Source organism: Haemorhous mexicanus, chromosome 2, assembly GCF_027477595.1.
Source record: "Haemorhous mexicanus isolate bHaeMex1 chromosome 2, bHaeMex1.pri, whole genome shotgun sequence".
Lineage (NCBI taxonomy): Eukaryota > Metazoa > Chordata > Aves > Passeriformes > Fringillidae > Haemorhous > Haemorhous mexicanus.
Window position 1 is genome coordinate 113,590,340 of NC_082342.1, and position 21,748 is coordinate 113,612,087.

General features: G+C 40.9%; 1 protein-coding gene across 1 annotated transcript; it reads left to right on the plus strand.

Annotated features, from left to right (window-relative positions):
• LOC132324019 (cytochrome b-245 heavy chain) lies at positions 1-21,406 on the plus strand. Its single transcript, XM_059839958.1, has 13 exons — positions 1-120; positions 2,515-2,610; positions 4,005-4,115; positions 7,456-7,540; positions 8,477-8,622; positions 9,403-9,593; positions 13,137-13,266; positions 14,157-14,249; positions 15,591-15,844; positions 16,127-16,289; positions 17,106-17,252; positions 18,428-18,552; positions 19,256-21,406. The coding sequence occupies exons 1-13, from the start codon at positions 76-78 to the stop codon at positions 19,380-19,382; spliced, it is 1,713 nt and encodes a 570-aa protein (XP_059695941.1). The 5' UTR covers positions 1-75; the 3' UTR covers positions 19,383-21,406.
• The last annotated feature ends 342 nt before the right edge of the window (positions 21,407-21,748 follow it).

Here is a 21,748-nt window from a genome sequence, read left to right on the forward strand (position 1 = left end):
ACTTCCTCATGAGAGAAGACATAGAGGCTGTCCCAGAGAGAGCAGGGCTGCTGTGCACACACATCTCAGGCAGCCATGGGGAACTGGGTGGAGAATGAAGGACTGTCCATCTTCGTCGTTGTAAGTACAATTTTTGTTGGCATTTGTGTCCAGTGAAAAGTTCTGCAGAAAGCTGTGCTGAGCAGTTCTCACTGTGCCAGTGAAAGATGCACCTGATTGTGCTGAAACTGGGGCAGCAAATGCAGGGAAATGCTTTAAGGGAATTATTTTTAAGGAGCTCTCTGGTATTTCAGTTCCTGCAGGCTTCATTGTTAACTGAGAAATGATTGTGTGTTAACTTTGCTTTGTTAGAAATATTTTAGTTGAGCAAAACAAATGACTTTAAAACTCACTTAACTACGTGCACTTCAACAGAGAAAGCAATTAAAACAATCACCCTTTCTTGCACTTTTATGAACACAAGTGTGTCTAACTGAAAGCACAGTGTCTTGACGGTATAAAATATTTATTAATGTCAGATTCAAGGGAGAAGAGAGCAGAGATTCATGAATCTTTTATTAAGACAACTACTATTTGAATTGAATTTGTTTACAGTTTGCATAGAGGGGCTGTGAAAGTAGGTTAAAATAATTCTGAGCAAGATTTAAAAGTATGGAAAATTGCAGTAGCCTTTACAAGAGCTAAGCAGGGCAGTCCTCCTTGGAGAAAACTAAATTTGTGTTCTAGTGGGTTTTTTTTACTTCACATTGTGATACAAAGGCTAAAGGTGTGCCTCTATACATACATTATGTACATATACATATATGTAATTAAAAACATATACAAAACCAAAATGGTTTTTTGTTCTAATACCTGAACCAAAAGAGCAGTTCAGGTATTGTGGCTACCTTTTGTTACTAGATGTAAATATTGAAAGGAAGAAAAAGAAGGCATAGGATTTGTAGAATTTTGGTGACTGAAATGTGAGCATCTTTATTCCAAGAAGTATTTCTGCTGCTATGAGCAATCAGTACTTGTGTCTGCCCTTGTAATTTAGGAACATAATCCCACAGCTGGGGCACTTCAGTGCTTTGAAAGGGAGTGACTGTGTTTGCTGTCACCTTCAGTGATTTGAGGAAGTTGAAACTGCCAAGAGGTGAATTCTGGCTTTCTTTTTGCCTTTTTATTCCCCCACCAGAACTGAAATATTAAAAGAATTAAGTAAGAGGCCTTTATTTTGCTCAAATAAGGAATTTGGGTTCTGAACCTCAAAGCTACAACAGGGTGAGGGTAATAGGGAAGGAAACTAAGAGACAAAAAGAAACCAGCCAAAAGGACAGACCACTGGAAACCCTACCCAAGTGTTCTGCTTTGGCCTCTCCACCTTTACTGCACACTGAGCAGGCACAGGGCTGTCCAGTGCTTGACAGAAACAGGACAGACACAATTCCTGCTGATGTACCTCAACAAAACAGAAACACACTGCCAGAGTGTGCCACTGTCACTTGGAATATGTGTCCTAAGCACCTAATCCTGAGATGAGTTTGGTGTTTTAATGAGGACTTGGGGATTTCCTATACACTGCCTTATCCTGATGGAAATCCTTCATTTCCAGTATTTATTTAGATGTTCATGATCTGAAATAAACCCAGATTTTTTACAGTGTTATTTGAGCCAAAGAACTAGTAAGATATATGGGTTAGGAGGGGTGAGGAGCTGTAATGTCACCTTTTCTGGGCCTTCTCCCAGTTCTCAGACTTTCTCTCTGTTTTCATGCACCACTTAGTAAAACTACTTAGACTGAGTGCAGTGTTACAGATATGTTTCAATATGGGATGTGAAATCAGCCAACCAGCTCCAGGAGGGCAAATATCCAGATTCATTATGATCTTTTTTGCCAGATGGACTTGTAGCTGCCTGAGTTAATAACATGCACCTCAGTGTGCACGTTATTTTCAATGTGTATGAGAAAATTCTTCAGTACATCTACAAAGCCTGGTTTGGGGTAGTCTACATGCTACCAAAGGGTCTGTTTTGAATATTCCTTGCTGGCTGATTTCAGACCATCTTCTTAAATTCAGACCTATGTGTAATTTAGCCCATCTAAATTTAGATCTCAAGCTTCTTTGTCACAGCTCCTGTGTCTTCCTCTCACTTAGGTTAATGTGCCTGTGGAGTTGCCATTTGGAAGAGTGCCTAACCTTCAATGGCAGAGATTTAAACTGAACTCAGAATTAAACAATTGTAATATGACAGTCCTGATAGAACCAACCCTAAACTCCTTGACCTACAAAAACATTTCAGCTTCACATTGCTGTGTTTTGGTCTATTGCCACTCCTGTACCCTGTGTTCACAAATCAGAGCCTGTTTACACCAGAAAGATTTCTATCACCCTTGCTGAAAACTTTATACCCTGCAGTACATCTCTCTGTGCAAACAGGAGTACAGGGGAGTGACTATTATCTGAACTGTGTAAATTCAGATGGATTATTTCTAAAAACAAACTGTAAGTTTCCTTTTTAATTCTCTTTCAGCTAGTGTGGCTGGGCCTAAATGTCTTCCTCTTTTGGTGGTACTATCTTGTGTATGATGTCCCACCAAAATTCTTCTACACCAGAGTGCTCCTTGGCGTAAGTACAAGACATTATTGTTTTGGCACAGGCAGAGCACACAGCAGTTTTGAATAGTTTTAGCTGATCCAAACTGGATCTAGTGGCTGGAGCAGCAGGCTCATGTAGAAGTCACATGCAAGCAAATAACTGAATGCAGGTAGATGTTCAGTGCTTCTGAACAGACAAAATAGGGAGATCCCATTCTAAAGATGTTTTCAGTTAACTGTTATGCACCTGGTAATTAAATTAAGCATTAATTGTGGCTACTTTATTAAGCAAGAGATGAATAAAATATTGCCGTTGAACTGTTGCGCAGTCATTCCTCCTTGCAATTATTTTTCAGGGCATGAATAGTTTATAAAGACATTGGCTCTGAAAAGCAATCACCATTCATCTATTCATCAAGAATGTGAGTGGTAGCCAGGTAGTGAAGTGATCCTGGATCCTGGGCTGTTCCATGTAATCCAACTGGTTAATGCAGCATTGAGTGTCCTACTACAAACTTGCTTCCAAAGCTACCACAGGTCATGAACAATTGACAGGGAAAATTAATTTGTTCACATATTTTAAAACCCCGATCACAGGCATAAAAATGAGCCTAAGCTTCAGATTACAGAGCACAGCATTTTGCTGAAGGTTTGCAAAGCCGTGGTTTAATTCTACAAAGCCTGAAATCCCATTCTGCATACTGCTTCTGGTCTGTGGATCAAATCCTGTCCTTTGCAATCAGGATGCAGTTGCCTTTGGAGTCACAGAGACTTGTGCTTGGATAAGTAGAGTTCAGTGTAAACCCAAACAGCTGTGCTCTAAAACCTAAAAGGGTATCAATGCATGCAAGGAGAGCAAATATTATTTTTCTGCCCTTCATTGCATTTTGATTAATATGGTCATTTTTCCTTCATTTCAAACAGATAAAAATATTAAATAATTAAGGGTGTAAAGACCAACATTAAGAAAAGAGATTCCTAAAAGCTGAGGCAACAAATTTCCCTAGACTCCTTTACTGACAGAGAACTTTAACCACTTCCCTTATAAGCTGTCCATAAACCCCTCCAACTGAAACCACAGACTTTTTACAGCCTTGGGACAGAAAACTCTACTCATGGCTTAGATTTGCACCTGTGTTTGACTGTTGAATGCCAAATGTGGCAGGGACCTTTTTATACAACCATGTTAATTCAAAACTGAGAACAGGAGGTGTCTGTCTGTCTGCAGGAGCATGTTCTGCCTGCACATGTGTTTCTGCCTTGACCAGAGCATGATTCCATTGAATATTCATGGTGTAAATGTGAACTCTAGATCTCACACTCTTTACCAGTTATGACATAATACATAAATGAAATCTGTGCCTGTCCATGACCTGGATAATGTCTTAGGCAATGCAATTAATAACAGCATCTCTCTAATTACAGCGTGCTCTGGCTCTTGCAAGGGCCCCTGCAGCCTGCCTGAATTTCAATTGCATGCTGATTCTGCTGCCAGTATGTCGAAACCTGCTCTCCTTCCTCAGAGGATCAAGTGCGGTAAGATGAAGAAAGAATTTCAAAATTTATGAAAGATATTATCTTTCATACCTAAACAGACTTGCAAGTATACCAAGAAACTGTGCCCAAGTTCCCCAAATCTACTGTATTTTGAGGATGTCCTTTTATGAGAAGCAGATAAGCCTGGAGTTTGACTATGAGCAAGACTGAGGTCTAATGCCCACGGGGTATCTAGAGGTCTGCTGAGAGTTTAGCTTTGAATTCGTGTCCTTTGAGTCCTCCCTTTCCAGCTGCCTCCTGGGCATGGTCCTGCCCTGGATGCAAAGTCCCTCTTTTGGCTGGCAGAAGCTGTTGATGCTCACACACATCCACTGTTTGTCACTGATGCTACACCCACTCAGAGAGAGAAATATTAGCCCCTGTCTGTCTTTGCATGCTCAGTCCTTAAGGTAAATGTAGTCTTTTACAGACTTTCAGTATGGGACTTTTTTTCAGCTGGCTCATAAATTACATTCTGTCTTGTCTGAATTGCATTTCCATCTCAGATAAAATAGTTCACATGCCTTTTGACTTTTTTGATCTCCCAAATACAAATGTTATACACAGAACTGAGGAGCTGACACTAAGGAAAGGACAACTTATCCTAAGTGACAGCTGGAGAGGCTTCCTATGATAGTACTGACTCTACCACACTGCCAAAATCTTGATTTCTGACTATAACAGCAGAAATAATGCAGACAATGCAGGCCATGGTCCAGTGAAAAGGCAATATGCTCCTCAAGTTCATGAATTGTCCTTCCAAATGTATAATGATTCTTCATTTCTTTCTGGACACTTTTAACATAAACAGGATGAACAAAACCAGTTCCCAGAAGTTGTTTTTCAACTCTAAACCCAGTCTAAATTTCTTAATGCAAATGAGACAGCCTGCAGGGGCTGGAAAGGCAGAGCAGAAGAGGAAGTGATAAAATAGATGCAGTGTTTCAACAGTCCTTCATAAGGGAAGAAAGTGGGATATGAAGCAATAAGAAAATAACCAGAAGACAAAATAGGCTGTACTTCCATCAAGTACATAGAAGTACATCACACATCCTCACAATAAGTGTGGCTGAATAAATGAGATGTTCCTGCCACATTAAACTCTTTAATTGCATTTGTAAGCAAGGCCAATGCTCTAGCCTTTCTAAGTAATAACACTTAGGAATATAAAATTGGAAATACATGCCAGGTTTTCAGTCTTTTCCTGTACTCCTTCAGATCTTGAGATGCTACAAAACAGCCAGTCACACCCTCCATTCATGTAAAAGGAGAAAGGATAGTAAATAAAGCTGTAGGGTTAAAGTTGTTATTCCTCAGGCAGACCAGCAAGTATCAGCCTAATCCAAGACTGACTCCTCTGGCAGCAGAAGTCAATAGTGAACATAAATTTGGAAAGAATTAATGCTGCTGTGGGTGAATCCAACTGGAAAATAATGATGAGCCAATGATTGTATAAGGCATTTTTGAGATTGCACAGGTGAAAACAAGCTGAGCAGAGGTGTTCTGAGCCCAAAGCAGAAGGACAAAACCTGATTCTGGGTGTTGAGAATTGTTTTCCAGCTGGGACTTTGTGCTCCTCTCCTAGCACTCATAACCTAACTTTTCTAACCAAGGGCTTGGGAAATGTCCCTCTTTGTACTCACAGCACAGAGCCAGTCCTTGTGCCTTGGGCACTGTGGCAGAGTCACTCAGGCTACACCCAGATAGAAGTGAGTCCCAGGCAGGGAGACACAGTGCCATTCCTGCTGGCAGCAGGCTCTCCTGCTGATGGCTGGGAATGAGGAAGCAGAGGGCTCTGAGGGTGAGCAAGGAGGGCAGGGAGGGGCATAGAACAGGACTCTTAGACAGCTGGTGTTTGTTTAGCTCCAGTTGCTTTTTTTGCAGTAAAGCTACACCTCAGGAAGGATGGAATTTTAGATCTTAAGCAAAAACCCTCATGGCCCAGTGAGCCACTGGCAGGAGTAGTGCTGTGGTGGCCCTAGCACAGGGGGACAGCTATTCATGCTTGTTGTGCTGCTGTCTCTAATTAGCTATGCTCTGCAGGTAACAACTGTGAGGGTCTATAAGAAAAATCATTTAAATGTCAAATAACTTATTGGAAGAGAAGTGACCTTCCCAACAGCAATGTCATTGTGGTCAAAAAGAGGAGAGAATTGTTCAAACACAGTGTTCAAAGAGAGAGTACTGAAAAGTCTTGTCCTCTCCATCCTGCCACCCAGAAATCACTAAGTTATTTGGATTTAATTGAAAAGAGAGCTTTTTTGCATGTCCATCATTGCTGAATTCACTGTTGTTAACGACCCACATGACTGAAGGCAGCTGGAGCCCTCTGCCATTGCTTGGCTTTCACTTCCTAGATCAAGTGCTGTTTGCAAGGGTGTCAAGGGCCGTCTCACTATGCTACATTCTACAATATTTTTTTGTTGTTTCTCAATATAGGTGATACAAAAAGGCCAAATTTCTCCTGGTTGTTATTGTAGTCTGAAGTGATTGTGGCAGCCCCAGAGTGTTTGCCTCTTGTGAGGAAATACTTGTGGTAGTTTGCATAGTGTTTTGTTCCCTTATCCAGTCTGCAAACACAATGCAAACATACAGCACATGACAGTCATGCCTTCTACTGTGTGGAGACAGCAAATGTCAGCTTTACAGGGACTTGAGGTTTTAGGGAAACTCCCAGTGACTGCAGCAGAGTTCATATGGGGTCTGTTACGAACCCATTATCATTAGTAATGAAAATATCGTTCTGTTTTTCTTGAGAATTAATTTCTTTGGTTTGTATCTGCAGAGATTTTTTCTGGGTTTTTTTTTTTTTTTTTTTTTTTTGGGTAATTCCAAAATCAAGTTGTAAGTGAATGCCTGGGAAGCAAATCCAGTATTTTGGAGAAGGAATGCCTTCATATCACTGCCATAAGTGATATGATTTGGGGTGGGAGCTCCCTGAGACAGTTCACCCAAAGTTTGCAGCTTGTTCCTAGATTGTGAACCACAATAGGATCCTGGTGCTACCAAAGCAGTCACTCTGCCATGGCAGACTGTGATCCCTCATTTTGTTTATAATGTACAATTTAAAACAGGTAAGATGTATTCCATTGTCACACTGGATGTTAATTTTTTTCTCCATATCAAATACTTTGTTTCAGGGGGATGTGTTAAAACATAATCTGGAATTCCTGTTTTCTGAAAGACAGGGGGAAATATTTTTTGTCTATATTCTGGAATTCTAAATTTTTCCTAACAATGCCACCAACATGCCCAGGGCTTCTGGTTTTGTCCCTGCCTTTAAAAAGTATGCACAGACAACAAAAATAGTCTTCAAATATCTCTTTCTTTCTCCCCAAAGTGCTGCTCTACCCGTATCAGGCGACAGCTGGACAGAAACCTCACCTTCCACAAAATGGTGGCCTGGATGATTGCCCTTCACACGGGTTGGTGCTCTAATGTTTCTTTGTTTGTTGCTTTCTTGTGTATTTTATGTAGAATCCAGGTGGCATTCAGGTTCTTAAGGATATGGGCAGAGCTCTGATTTCATTAAAGGAGTCAGTGTGTGCCAAGGCTTAAATCAGTTTCAGATATGTGCCAATTGTCAGAGAGCAAAAGATAAGAAAGATACCTTTATTTTGAACTGTCAGTACTATTTATGATAGTTTAATAAAGGGAGTTTAGCAATGTCCTGAGAACCGGATACGCTGGATTTAATTCTTGTTTAGATTTACTTCTTATCTGCCATCTAAAACAAACAATAGAAATTCTTTTTAAAAAAGGATATAAAAAGCTTGGACCTGTTTTGAAGATAAATAAGTACCTGCTTATAGGAGGTGGTTCAAATTTTGAAAAGCATTGTACAATTCTACCCTACAAAACCATGTAGTGGAATTCATGTGAATATCTCAGCTGGTTTAGGTTTTTGGATGCATTCAGCCCAGTGAGAATATTACTAATGATTATTAGCAAAACTGCAGAACAAAGCAGCACTAACAAATGTGACCCCAAATAAATCCAGATTCAGTTATTGGATCTTTTACAGAAGTCCTGGATGAGGATGATCCTAACAAATAGTTTAAGCCATTCCATGTTTCAGTATCCCATTTGTTAGGGTACTTGAATTGCTGAAAGCATTTATTGAACAAAAATATACTATAAATTTCCCATTACTTCTTTCCCTCCCTCACCCAAAACCTGCAAAATTCAGGAGGTAAAATTTTAACAGTAAAACACATCAGTGATCTGCAATTGTGATGAAGATGGCAAGAGCAGCAGAGCTCTTAAGCAGCAGTTGGCAAATGTGACAAAGTTTCAGATGTTACCCCAAACCGCCGAGTACTTGTGGTCAATGCTGATTATTCCTCTCCTGCCACTCCTAGCAATTCACACCATTGCACACTTGTTCAACGTGGAGTGGAGTGTGCAAGCCCGTGTTGAAGAGAAAGGCACCCTGGCAGCTGTGCTTTCTGGCCTTGGAGACAAACCAAAGGAAAGCTATGTCAACTTCTTCAGGCAAACCATTGCTGTAAGTGACACCAGACTCAAAAGGGTCATCACTGCATTTGTGTAGGTGATCATATAAAAGAATTTGAGCAAAGTGCCTGTTGGTGTCCACAGTCTGGGTTTGGGCCTTCTGGCAGAAAAACCTTGTAGAATTCTATATTTTTCTATATTTGCCAGTAATATCATTGCTGAGTTTAAAGTAGTGCTTCAAACTTTTTCACCTGAGGTTTTCAAAGTAGTTTTAAAACATTATGTAAAAACATACCCTGTAAAGCAGTGTTCTGACTTAGACATGGCTCTCAGAAAGGTGCACAGAAGTGAAGGCAAGAGTTTTGAAGTTGGGTGGTTTAAGCTCTGTTCAGTGGGGAAAAAGAAAAGAAAGTACTCCCCTACTTCTCAGAAGAGCACTGAGCATCCAAAGTCTGCATGAGTTATGAGTCCCACAGCTGTGCAACACCAGAGGAAAGCAGAGTTTTCATTTAGCTCCCAAAATATGGATGTAGGACTCCAGCTCTGAACACCAGAGCTGTGCAAATGTATTCACCTTCCCCAGAGCAGTCCTGCTGAGCCATGGCAGAGTAAGAAACCATGTTGGGTATGTTAATTCGTGGAAAAAGCATTCTCTCTTCTTCCAATTACCTTAGTAAAGGTAAATGTGCAGTGCAGCAAGAATGAATTGGGATTTTGGCATCAGATGACTTAAGGGTTTATAAGAAAGTAAAGGGTTTGGTGAGGGATGGTTCAACTGGCTCTGCTTTGGTGCCACCCCTTCCTTAGAGCAAGGTGTGCAATTGTTTCACAGAATCCCATTGGGGGTCTCTATGTGGCTTTCACATACTTGGCTGGCATCACTGGGGTTGTCATCACGCTGGCCCTCATCCTCATCATCACCTCATCCACCAAAACCATCCGGAGGTCATATTTTGAAGTATTTTGGTACACCCACCATCTCTTTGTCATCTTCTTTATTGGCCTTGTCATCCATGGTGCTGGGTGAGTATTTGCACTGATCACAAAATACCTGATAACTACTGAATCTTTATTTAAAGCCCCCTTAACACATGAGTATGGGGGCTTTTGTCACTGAGCAGCAGCTGGTTTTGATGGCAGTGATGGGCCAGTAGAGGCTCTGAGAGTCAAGAAGCTCTCACTGATACTTGCAACAAGCTGTCCTCACACAGGTTTCATGCGACTTTGGCATTCTTCAGCTCACTATCACTCAACTTCTTCTGATATCTTAATTGCAAAACTCTTCCAAGGTTCTGGTTTTAATTGTTAATTTTCCTTCTACTCCTAAAAGAAATTGCATCACACAAATGCATGTAAGAAGGTCTCAGTATAAAAATTACATAGAGTCTAGAGTTTTATTGGATAATAAAGGCTATAGTAATATAGATTTATGTTTCAGGTTTGGATGAACTTGTAATATCAGCAGCATTTAAGAATAGATTTTTAGCTGTTTCAACTTCAAAATAGGTATTTGTAAAATTTTCTACCTTTCAAATGCCAAACCTCTTTTTCTGCTGTTGCTTCATTTCATATCTTCTTCTGAAAGAGCTGAAAGACTCAATGAAACAGTTTTAGCACTACACAAACACAATTTTAGCACTTAGAAAAATGAACTTTAGATCTATTTTATAAAACCAAAGAATGGGTGAATAAAGAAAAAAGACTCAAGTATCCAAGCTACATTTAAATAGTTCCTAATTACACTACATTGCCCATTTTAAAGGAAGTCCTACATGCAATAGAAAGTGTGCTTTAAAAATGCCCAGCAAAAATGACTATTCAAAACCACTTCCTTACAGCCCATTAGTGCCACTAAAAAGACAGAAATCAAAGTAAAACAGGAAGAACAAAAATAGAAGGCAGATGGGAATCACCCCCAGCATATTTGTTCATTCCAACTTTCATAACAAGGAAAGGGTTTGAGCAAAACTTGTGGAAGGAAAAAAACAAGTGGTTCATGTTTTCTGCACCAAACATTGTATAGTTACTGACACAATGTCCAAACTTGCCAGTAATTGCTACACAATGCTATCAGAAAGCAAGCATTGCCCTTTCCAGTGGTTGGTGGACAATATATATTTTATAAAAGTTGAATTTTTATTTACTTCAGTGTTCACTGAACTCCCACCATCTTAATTGTACTGGAATGAAAAGGCAAGAGTTTGGGCAGCAGTGGTTGTCAGTGAAGTTCAGCTATCCTTTGGAAGCAGATATAAATAGGAATATTCTCATCTGTAGAGGGAAGGATGCTTTCCAGCTGTGAACTCAGTGACCTCACATTTTTGGCCTTCAAGTTAATAATGACATTTTGAGTTCAGAGAAAATATGAGATGGGCTTGTTACACTCATGGAAGGCATCTCAAGTGTGCAAAGATGGATGTCATGGAATGAGTATGAGCTGACAGTCTCAAAGCAACATGCTAGGAAGAGACATAAATGCCATTTGATCTCAGGGGTCAGAAGGCTGTCACATATTCTCATTAATCTCTACAAACACACATTCTTGTATATACAGAAAGCTGAGTCAAAGGTTATTGCTAGCATCAAAAGGGCAGATTCAAGGAAGATGGAGAGAGACTTCACAGGAGCACAGAGTGACAGACAAGGGGGAATGGCTTCAAACTGAGAGGAGGTTTAGATCAGATATTAGGGAGAAACTCTTTACTGTGAGGGTGTTGAGGCACTGGCACAGGTTGCCCAGAGGAGCTGTGACTGCCCCATCCCTGCAAATGTTCAAGGCCAGGCTGGACTGGACTCTGAGGTCCAGTGAAAGTTGTCCCTGCCCATGGGAGGGGGGTTGGATGATCTTTAAGGTCCCTTCCAACCCAAGCCATTCTCTGATTTAGTTCTCTGACTCTGCAATAATTCTTGTCTGTTACAAGCTGTTACAGCACTTTTGAAACACTGATGTTTTTGAGCTCTGTGTCACAGACAAATGTCCCAAATTTCCCAACACAGTAAATGTAAAGAGGAGAGGGCACAGAGGTGCAGTTCACTCTTTTGGAGCTAAAGGAAAACCTTCAGCCAAAACAGAAGTAGCTATAAGTCCATACTGCTGAAAGCTTAATTACAGTACTAGAAAGAGCACCTCCACTGACTGATAAGGGGAAATAAACTTTTTTTTGCTCTTGTACAGGGTACTGACACTGTCAAACCTTGAACAGAGCATAGAGCAAGGCAAAAACCCTCAGGCCCCCTTTCCCTTAAGCAGTGGGGTGGGCAGTGGGGGAAATGGGCTCCTCCTGTTCCCATAACTGATCCCAGAGGTGGCTCAGCTGAGCCCCTTGTCTTTAGTGGGGAAGTGAAGTGTAGCTGCTGATGTTCCTGCAAATTGCAAATTGCACCTCGTGATGCTGCTGGGACACTGTCACTGCTTCCCTTTATTTTTCAGACAGGATATTAATCAAACATTTAATGAAGAAGAGGTTCATTAGTAATATTTATGAGCAATATCTTATCTCTCAACTCCGTGCAGAGGTTCTGTAATAATCCTCTGAAAAAATCTGTCCCACAAAGCTAGGTATGCATATGGCTTAGATACCATGGGGTCCTTTGAAATATCAGAAATGTTGTCTAGTTCACAGACACTGAGCTAGAAAAGCAGAAAGAGAAGTCATGGGGAGATGATATCAAAGAATCACATTGGCAGAAAACTGACCAGCCTGATCAGAAGCAGACTGTTTCTAGGGAAAATTCAGCAGATCTTAATCTGAATTTTCTGCTAAGATCCTGAGGTTGGCAGAACTCCAGACAGAGGCTGGAAATAGTGGGAAAGAATAGACTTTTGCCCCTTGAAACTGAAATTACCTCTCTGCACCAGTTCTGCTACTGGAAATACAGCTGTAGTGGATCAGTTAGGATCCTTTATACTAAAACAAACAACAAACAACTAAACAAAAAAACAACCAAGCAAGAAAATTGAGGCCAGGTAATTGGCTGATGCAAGCTGCTCTAGCTGCAATAGCTGCTTGTGTCAAAAGCATCTGTATTCATTCACAGCACCTGAACAGGTGCTCCAGAGCATTAGAGGGAGAGGAAGAGCCAAAGGAAGAATATTTTGGAAAGGGATCTCCAAATTTCTAAAATAAACAGCAGAAATAATCTCTGTAGTGGTCAGTAGCAAATTGATTACTTACCCATTCCAGGTTTTGGTTTTTTGTTTGTTTTTGTTTTGTTTTTTGGTCGGTTGTTTTTTGGTTTTTTTTTAATTGAACTAAAAAGGTAGGATAACTTAGAAAAGAATGAAGCTTTCTAATTGTGACCACATCCTGGAAGTGGTAATGGACATAACTCTCAGTTCCTCACCTAACCTTGAAATCAGGATTTTATCCCACAAACTTCCCTCCCTATTTTTATTTCTTTAATGGTAACTTTGTGGGGAGAGTAGAGCAGTAAATCTGTACCAAAGTAGCAGTGCAGAAATTGTCAACTCCATATAAACAGGGTAGTACATAAATAGAATACCAATCAGGAACAGATACTTTCATTTTCATTTCATTGCCTTCATGATCTTTACTTTTTTCCCAGTCGTATTGTTCGGGGACAGACAGCTGAAAGCCTGGCTGAACACAACCCAGAGATTTGCTACAAGAACTTCACTCTCTGGGGCAAGAGTGAGGCTTGCCCAATCCCCCAGTTTTCAGGGAATCCTCCTATGGTAAGAACAGCTGGCTTGTATGTACATCCAATTGGAAATGTTTACAGTTTTCTATTTTTTCTTAAGTTGCATAGAAAACCAGCCATATAACCCTCAGCACTCTTCAGTGGCAGCTTCCTCTGCATGAAGCAAGAGATTTGGGCACAGTGGGTTACAAGCAGAAGTGGACTCCAGACAGACTACACACTTCCAGCGTGCTGTAAAATAATCACAGCTGACAGACAAAGCAAAAGAGCAATTGGTATTGGAGAACTTTTTATCCAAAAAGTAAACTGCAAAGAAATGGCTCCTGGGGATATCTAGAAAGTGCTATAATTCTCACAATAAATAGTTTAACATTATTAATGGACTAATGATCATTAGCAAGAAAATAACACCCCTGGAAATGTGAATTTGAAACTTCAGCTTTTATTGACGAACCAGGCTGTTTTTTCTTTCACATTTCAGACTGATCTGTTAACAGCAACCACATCTTTTCCTACAGTAATACAGACCTGAGTCAGTAATACCTTAATACCGCATTTCACTTTGTTACATTCTTTTTTAGACAGAGACAAAATTACTTGCAGGAAAACACCTTGCTGTAACTCTAGTAGAAACTAAAAGCCAGCTGCAGCACTCAACAGAGAAAGAAATTCCCCCTCTGACCAAAACTTTGAAGCTGTCATATATCTTAAGGATTCCCTAATCTGGTTAATAAAGAACACAGATTAGATGAACTTCACCTCTAGAATTTCCAGGATTTGATTTGATCTAAGTTGCCATCTCATCTAGTGGAAAGTGTCCCTGTCCACAGCAGGGGGGTTGGAACTAGATGATGCCTAAGATCTCTTCCAACCCAAAACTTTCTATGATTCTTCATCATCTGACTTGTTTTCTTCTGCCTGCAGACATGGAAGTGGGTGGTAGGTCCCATGTTCCTGTACCTGTGTGAGCGGCTGGTGCGGTTTTGGAGGTCACAGCAGAAGGTTGTTATCACAAAGGTAAGTGCTGATGCTGCACTTAACACCAGGCAGAGCATCACCTTCTCCTCCAAATGGTGCAGCAAAGGCAGAGGCTCCTACATAGCCAGGTTATCAGGGTAAGGAATGTTCTGACTGCTGTCGTGATGCCAACACCTAACATCCAAATGTAGCCCCTAAAAATGAGCAAGAGGAGGAAGATAGCTAAGGCACAGGATTGAATCTTAGGAAAGAAATTAATTTTCTTTGTATTGGGTGAAAAAATTCCACAGTACAGAAATTCCATAGACTTGAGACTAATTTAAGACACAGAACAAATGACCCCTGAACACAAGTTCAGAGCATGTTTATTTTATGTATCTGAACCTAAGGTTGAGCTCCCATTCCCATGGTGTGTTGCAGAGATAGTAACACTGATCCCAAAATTCTGACTGCTGAATTAGCCCAGAACTAAGCTCAAACTCATGAAAACCATCCTGGCCTTTCCCAGTGTAATTCCCTCACATGGCACTGTGCTGCATCCAGAGGACACACCCTGTTCAAATCACAACAGGGTTTGGGGGATGACATTAGGTGTTTCTACTGTGCTCCATAATGATGCTGACACATTGGAAGGCTCCTAAATATTTGTGTGCTTTTGGTAATTTTACCAAAATATCCTGTGAGCCACATCTGCACTGTATTTCTATGGTGTCTGTTTTGTGCCCTTTTGGCAGAAAATTTCCTTCACCATCCTAAACACCACAGTTAATACCTAAATTAACAGACAGAGAGAGACTTGATTCTCCCTCTTGCAAATCTCTTTTGAAAAATGAAAATAATTTTGGCAGACAATTTTAGGATTAACTATTAGAGCGACAGAATTACTGGTTTTACTTCTAGAATATTGTTTCTAAAGAATAGCCAAGGTTCCACCCAGCTAAAACAAGAAAACATCCATTTCCTGAGGTACTACCTATCTACCATCTGTAGGATAGCCCTGTGGTTTTGCCCCTATATTTACAGTCAGGCCCACTAACTGTGTGCTCTGTGCCACTGGGTAAGGTTGATCTGGAATTAACACAGATCTGGTGATGTGTTACAAGATGTGCCAGCCTGGCCTGTCTTCTTTGGAGTGACTGCAGGTGTGGTGTGAGAAAATACTTCAGCAAAACATCAGCATCCTCTGCAGGTTTTCATCTGCCTGTCAGTGCTGTTGCCCACTCTCAGTTCTGCTGGGAAGAAAGTTTCACCTGCTTTCCTTGCTCTCATAGCAGAGGATGATGCCAGGGATGGTGGATGTAAATACATCAGTGAGATACATCAGTGATCAGTGAAGACAGACATTTGCTTTTCCTTATTTTTCCCATTGCCCTTCTGTAGGTGGTCATTCATCCCTTCAAGACAATTGAGCTCCAGATGATGAAAAAAGGCTTCAAGATGGAGGTTGGACAGTACATTTTTGTCAAATGTCCAGCAGTGTCCAAACTGGAATGGCATCCATTTACACTGACTTCTGCTCCAGAAGAGGATTACTTCAGCATTCACGTCCGTATCGTCGGAGACTGGACAGAGGGCTTGTTCAATGCCTGTGGCTGTGATAAACAAGAATTCCAGGAGGCATGGAAGATGCCCAAGTATGTGCAAAGAGTCTCCCTGATAAAGCCAAAAAACTCCTATGGCAGTTTAAATATTGCTCAAGAAATTTGATGGCACCAGTGATACAAACATTGAATGGTGACACAGATGTGGGTCTTAGGTGCCTCTTTACAGTTTCTTCTATCAACCCCACCTCTCCTGTTGCTGACTAGTATTCAGTCCAAATATGCATTCTAGCAGACAAATACCTTTTAACTGTCATTTTAAATGGTGCTAACAAATATTCACTACTGATTTAGTAACCATACTTTCAATTCCAGGATAGCTGTGGATGGCCCCTTTGGAACAGCAAGTGAGGACGTGTTCAGTTATGAAACTGTGATGCTGGTTGGAGCTGGAATAGGGGTCACCCCCTTTGCATCTGTCCTCAAGTCTGTCTGGTACAAATACTGCCATGATGCCACCAACCTAAAGCTCAAGAAGGTATTGTGTCCTCTTTCCCAGACCCCTGTAACTGTTCAAGGGCCAAGGGCCCAAACAAAGCAGGCACAGCAAAGGTGATCTGGCTCCAGGCATGCATGAGTCCTAAAAGAAGGAAGAATTCAGTTGCCTCCCAAGGTTAGCAGGAGGAAAACAGGAGGATCTAAAACAAAAATATAATGAAAGGAGAAATAGCCTAAAAGCCAAATCACACATGCTAATCCTGACTGTGGCCCTGGGGATTTCCAGTTGCAGCGGAAATGGTGTTCATCTGCTTGAGAAACATAAAGTTCAAGTTCAATACAGCCTGGGCAAATATTGCATTCCTTCCCCCAGGCCAAAGGGAAAGGCTTTTCATAAGTAGAAGAGCAATGGAAGCATCCTCCTGCCCCCTCCTGCCCCTGGAAATTCCCTGTGCAGAGATGTGGGGTCACTCTTTGCAGTTATGGTCATATTCAGACAACAGAACTGGTTTTTTTACCTACTTTATCTTGCCTGTCAGAAGACAGAGCTCACCTCTAAATCATTTATTTATGTCCTAAGAAACTTTTTTACAAGAAGATAAGTGGGGAAACATTGTGAACTAAAAATGTGGAAGAGAAACAGGAAGATATTTCCTTGTTCTTGCAGCCAGTCATTCAGCCTTATAACCCTCTCAGCATCAAAATTCCTGAATAGCTTCAATACCATCCTACCCATCTACTGAAGTGTTCAGGACATTTTTTACCAGAACTCTATGATCCTCTCTCTGTCAGCAGACATAAACCTGGAAAACATAAGTACCTGTGTCCCCTGACAGCTCATTCTTGTCTCTTCCAGATTTATTTTTACTGGCTTTGCAGGGACACTCATGCCTTTGAATGGTTTGCTGACCTCTTGCAATCTCTGGAAGCTCAAATGCAGGAGAGGAATAATGCAGAATTTCTGAGCTATAACATCTACCTTACAGGCTGGGATGAAACTCAGGTAACCACACAGTGGGGGGAATATCACTGCCATAAAACTGAGGCTGATGTTAGAAAATTTGTTCTCATAATTATTCAAATGGTCTTTTATCCATCTGGCTCCCAGAGGTTTTGAGAGCAGACAGGTGTTATCCATCAGAAGTTACATGGGATCAGCTGTTCATGTGCACTGATTTCCCTTCTGGTTTCCTGTGGCTGTGCTCTGTGGGAAGCAGGCTTTGTTCTCAGGAGCAGCCTCAGCTGACCATGTACGAGTCTCTAAAACAGCTGATGCTGCCTCAAGCATGTAACTAAGAGCTTTAGGAACCAGAGAAGCCAATGCACAAAGCTTGAACCATAGCAGCATATTTGTTTCAGTACTCATGAGTTCTCTGGTCCTGTGCTGGCAGGTTGCTGTGGGGATGCAAAGGAGCAGACACTTGAGAATGTGGGATTGAGTCAGGAAAGGCCCTCACTGTTACTTTTAGTGATGCTTTATATTACATTTATCTCACCATTGCAAAACTCACCATGTGCCCAAAGTGCTGTAGCTCAGCTAGGTACACAGGGAGGGGAGCAGCAAAGAAGTTATCACATATGCAGCATCAAAAAAAGAGAAATGAAAGAAGAAAAGTCCCACATTTTTTTCCTTGGGGATAGAGTTACCTGGAACTTTTTTTGTCTCATATAAAAGGGCTACAGAACTCTGTAAGACCTGAGCTTGTGCCTTTAACCACATCTTCTCTTCCTTGCTTTTCTTGCCTTAGCTGGTCTAGCTGGAAGTTACACAGGCAAGACCTTCTCATATGGATCAAACCTTCCAGAGGACAAACTGGCAGGATTTCATTATGGGCAAGGGAGTCATGCTATTGTATTTGAAGGGAAAGGATTTTTTAAATTTGCATAATTTCCTATGTTAGTGTTCTTAGACTAAACCTGTTATTTGAAAAACCCTACAATTACTTGCTGTATTCAATGTTTCATAGCTTTAACTCTTGAGATCACCCAGTCTGGGGAGAAGGAAGGTGTAGACACTGATAGTCAGGATTTTATCCATCTTAGCTTTCCTTGCAAAACACCATAAATTCCATAATCTCATTAGGGAAAAAATTCCGTCAGTATTGACATTGTTCTTATTTTTTAACCAGACCACAATGCTGCTGTATTTATCTGTCCCTTGTCTTTCATTTCCCACAGGCCACTCACTTTGCAGTGCACCATGAAGAAGAGAAAGATGTGATTACAGGACTGAAACAGAAAACCTTGTATGGAAGGCCTAACTGGGAAAATGAGTTCAAAACGATTGCGGGGAAGCATCCTGGGTAAACCTTTGCAAATTTATGGTGTCTGTGGACTTCCTTCTTTTAATGGCCATACACACCATGCAGCACAGTCTTGTTCTTTTGGCTGATAAAGTTTCAAGAGCAGTTTTTTACCCTACCTATCTCCAGGTATTTTCTATTCTTTTTTCAGCCATGAACATGATCTATGATTTTGAACAAATTATTTTGACCTACAGGTTTTTTTTAAAGTTATTCCTTTTTCACAAGATACTTCTTGGATTGTCTAATTACTAGCAGAAGATTTAGAAAAAAACCTAACCCTATCCTTCCAGCTGAAGTAAGTATCAGGTGGTGTCTAAACACCTCCAAAACCACTTTCTTCCTCTGGAAACCAAACCTGAATATGGATGACCTTTAGCTAATCACCCAAAATTTGCAGGAAAAAACCAGAATAGCTCCTCTCAAGAATTTGTGCCATAAGCTCTTTGAATCTCCATTTCTTTGATTCAGTGAGGTCAATAAACCTGTCTTAACTGACTAAGGCTGAGCTGAGATTTAGCCCAGCATTTGTTTTAGAAGCAGCAATAAGTTTGAAGGGGTTAAAAGGTTTAGGGGATAGATCTACTCCAGTTCCAGTAATTGGGAAAAAACCTTGCATCTATAGAACATAAAAATGATTTACATGGAGAATATCCAGCTGCTCCATACCTAGGTTCTGACCATATTTTCATTTTCTTGACAGCTCCAGAATAGGTGTTTTTCTCTGTGGCCCTGAGGGCCTGGCTGACACACTCAACAAGCAGAGCATCAGCAACTCAGAAGCTGATCCACGAGGAGTACACTTCATTTTTAACAAAGAAAATTTCTAATTCTGAAGCAAGTGGGAGTCATTAAAAGCAAAGTCTGAAGACTGAATCTGTTTTCCTGTTTGGAGTCTGGGAAGGACAGCCCAGCTTCTAAATTTCAGCTACACTAATGCAGATCCCTTTGCTTCTTGGGAATGATTTTGGCTCTGTGGTAGAATAAAAGAGTCAAGTTTTATCTTAGGAAAGTTTTCATTGCCCTCTGTGTGCTGGCAATTTAGTAGAAATCTGTTTTCTTAGTCTGTGTGAGGGGATTTCCCCTCAATTAACTGCCTTTATCCTCCTATTATTTGCCACTACAGCTGAAGAGAGGAGGCTGTCATTTGCTTTTGGGAGCCAATTCACACCCATAAAGCTCAGTGCTATTAAACAATAAATCTTTCTTGCATAATGCTTGCTATTGGGAGGCAGCTGATCCTGGCTGCAGCCAGTCCCTGGGACAAGGGGAGTTGGAAAAGGGTGGCTGGGAAAGTTAGCTCCTTACAAGAGGAAAATTCCTTTGTACACCAACACCTTCCAGGCTTCCAACATAAGCCTTAAACATCCTCTCCAAGAGAGAGCACATGCAGCTGAAAAGAAGCTGCTTCTCCTCAGGAAAGTGAAGAACTGAAAAGGAGCCACCTGGGCTTCTGAGAACCAGCCCAGCTGCAGAGGGGTGACAAGGACAGATTCAAGTCCCACACCTGGTGTGTGAGTCACTGCTGCTTTGGACACCCTCACTTTCACATCTTCAGGCTCACGGTGCAGGGAGCCACGGAGAGGAGGTTCTGTGTTTCCAGGACTGCCATTTCTGCTGCTCGAGGCTGAAAGAAGCTGTTGCTGAATGGTTCAATGGGTACTTTCTGAAGCACTCTTAGATGCAAACACTGCCTTGGGCCCTATTGCTCAGCTGTTCCTCTTTGAGGTGAAACTGGCTTTGAGAAAGCAATGGTGACTTCATTCACAGTTATGGAATAGCTGTGGGTAAAGTTTCTGATGTGCACAAGACTCCCATACACAGCCCAGTGTGCACATGCAGGCAGCAGGTTCTTAAACAAAAAAAGGGAACCAAAACTTTTAATACTGGCAAGAGAGGAAAAAAAACTATTAAAGCAAGCAGCATAGGAAAAAAAGAAAAAAAAAGAAAAAGCAAGTGCAAAAACCTTTGATTAAGCCACAGTTTAGTATACCATGTCTTCCATTCATCCCAGTTGTCTGCTTTGTGACTTTTAAAGTCCACAGCAAGCCCTGCAGTAGCTCCTGCTCAGCACAAGACCTTCCTGGCAGGTTCTTGCAGCCACAGAAGAAAGCTGTGCTCTCCTTCTGCAATTTCAGACAGCTTTGTGCAGCCATCTGGTTGCATGTAGCATATTTTACACCTCAGCTTGCCAGACAGGATATGTGTTCTCCCTTTACAGCATTTGAAAATGTTATTCAGGCTCTGAGTGCTACTTCAGAAAGACAGCCTACCAGTTCCTATTTATTAATATCAGTTAACAACAAATGTTGGCAAAGATCAACTCTTGGTGGGGAATTTTCCGGTTCTTTCCCTCAGAAGAGCCATATTCAAATCCATATAATTCTGTCTGAAACAGAATTGAATCATAACAGAAACATCTATTGAATCATAACAGAACATAAGTATAGCCAAAGAAACTTCTTATGTGGAATAAATATTGCTACTAAAATATAATAAGGGTCTCATCCTGAGCAAAGAGCACTGAAATATTTGCCCTTGATTTTAATGGAAATGTGATCAGGCTTTTATAATTTTATTAAGTGGGCAAAGAGGAATTGCATGGGGTCACATGGAGACAGCATATTTATCATAAGTAGAGTCTTGAATGGGTGTATTTTAATTCACTGTTAATTTTCTATACACTGACATGTTTGTTCTTAAAACATCAGGGATCTTTCCTTAGTCAGTCTGTTGCAGTGACATTTCCTGACCAGCTGCACACTTGTGCCAGGGCTTGTCAGCTTGAACTCAGAAATAGTAATTCTGTGTTTATTAATAAATCGTTGTCTTCCTAAAACATATGAAAAAATAAGTGAGAGTGTCTCAGTTTTTTAAAAAAATTAGTTATATTGATCCTGCTAAAATAGCAAGCCAGCACAATCAGTCATGGTCTGAATATGAATATTTTCTTAGGCTTAGGATACAAGAGTGAAATAAATTGCAGTGAAATACAAATATAAGAAACAAACTAGTTTGAGTCCTGGGCTACAGGTAAGTTTCAAGGACACTCATTTTTTGTGGCCAAATGCCACTGCTTGCAATTTGACCATTGCTATTGCCTGGGCCTCTGGCTGAAAAATTCCTCCTTCTGTGTATTACGAAGTGTGATTACATTACTGATGTCTGATCTCTGCTTCAGTGCCAAAAATTTACC

What these genes read in the sequence shown, in the direction of transcription:
- LOC132324019 (XM_059839958.1), top strand. Translation starts at nt 76, where the DNA reads ATGGGGAACTGGGTGGAGAATGAAGGACTGTCCATCTTCGTCGTT. An exon ending in GAGGCATGGAAGATGCCCAA is followed by an intron (nt 15,845 to 16,126) that starts GTATGTGCAAAG and finishes TTTCAATTCCAG; the next exon opens with GATAGCTGTGGATGGCCCCT. An exon ending in CCAACCTAAAGCTCAAGAAG is followed by an intron (nt 16,290 to 17,105) that starts GTATTGTGTCCT and finishes TGTCTCTTCCAG; the next exon opens with ATTTATTTTTACTGGCTTTG.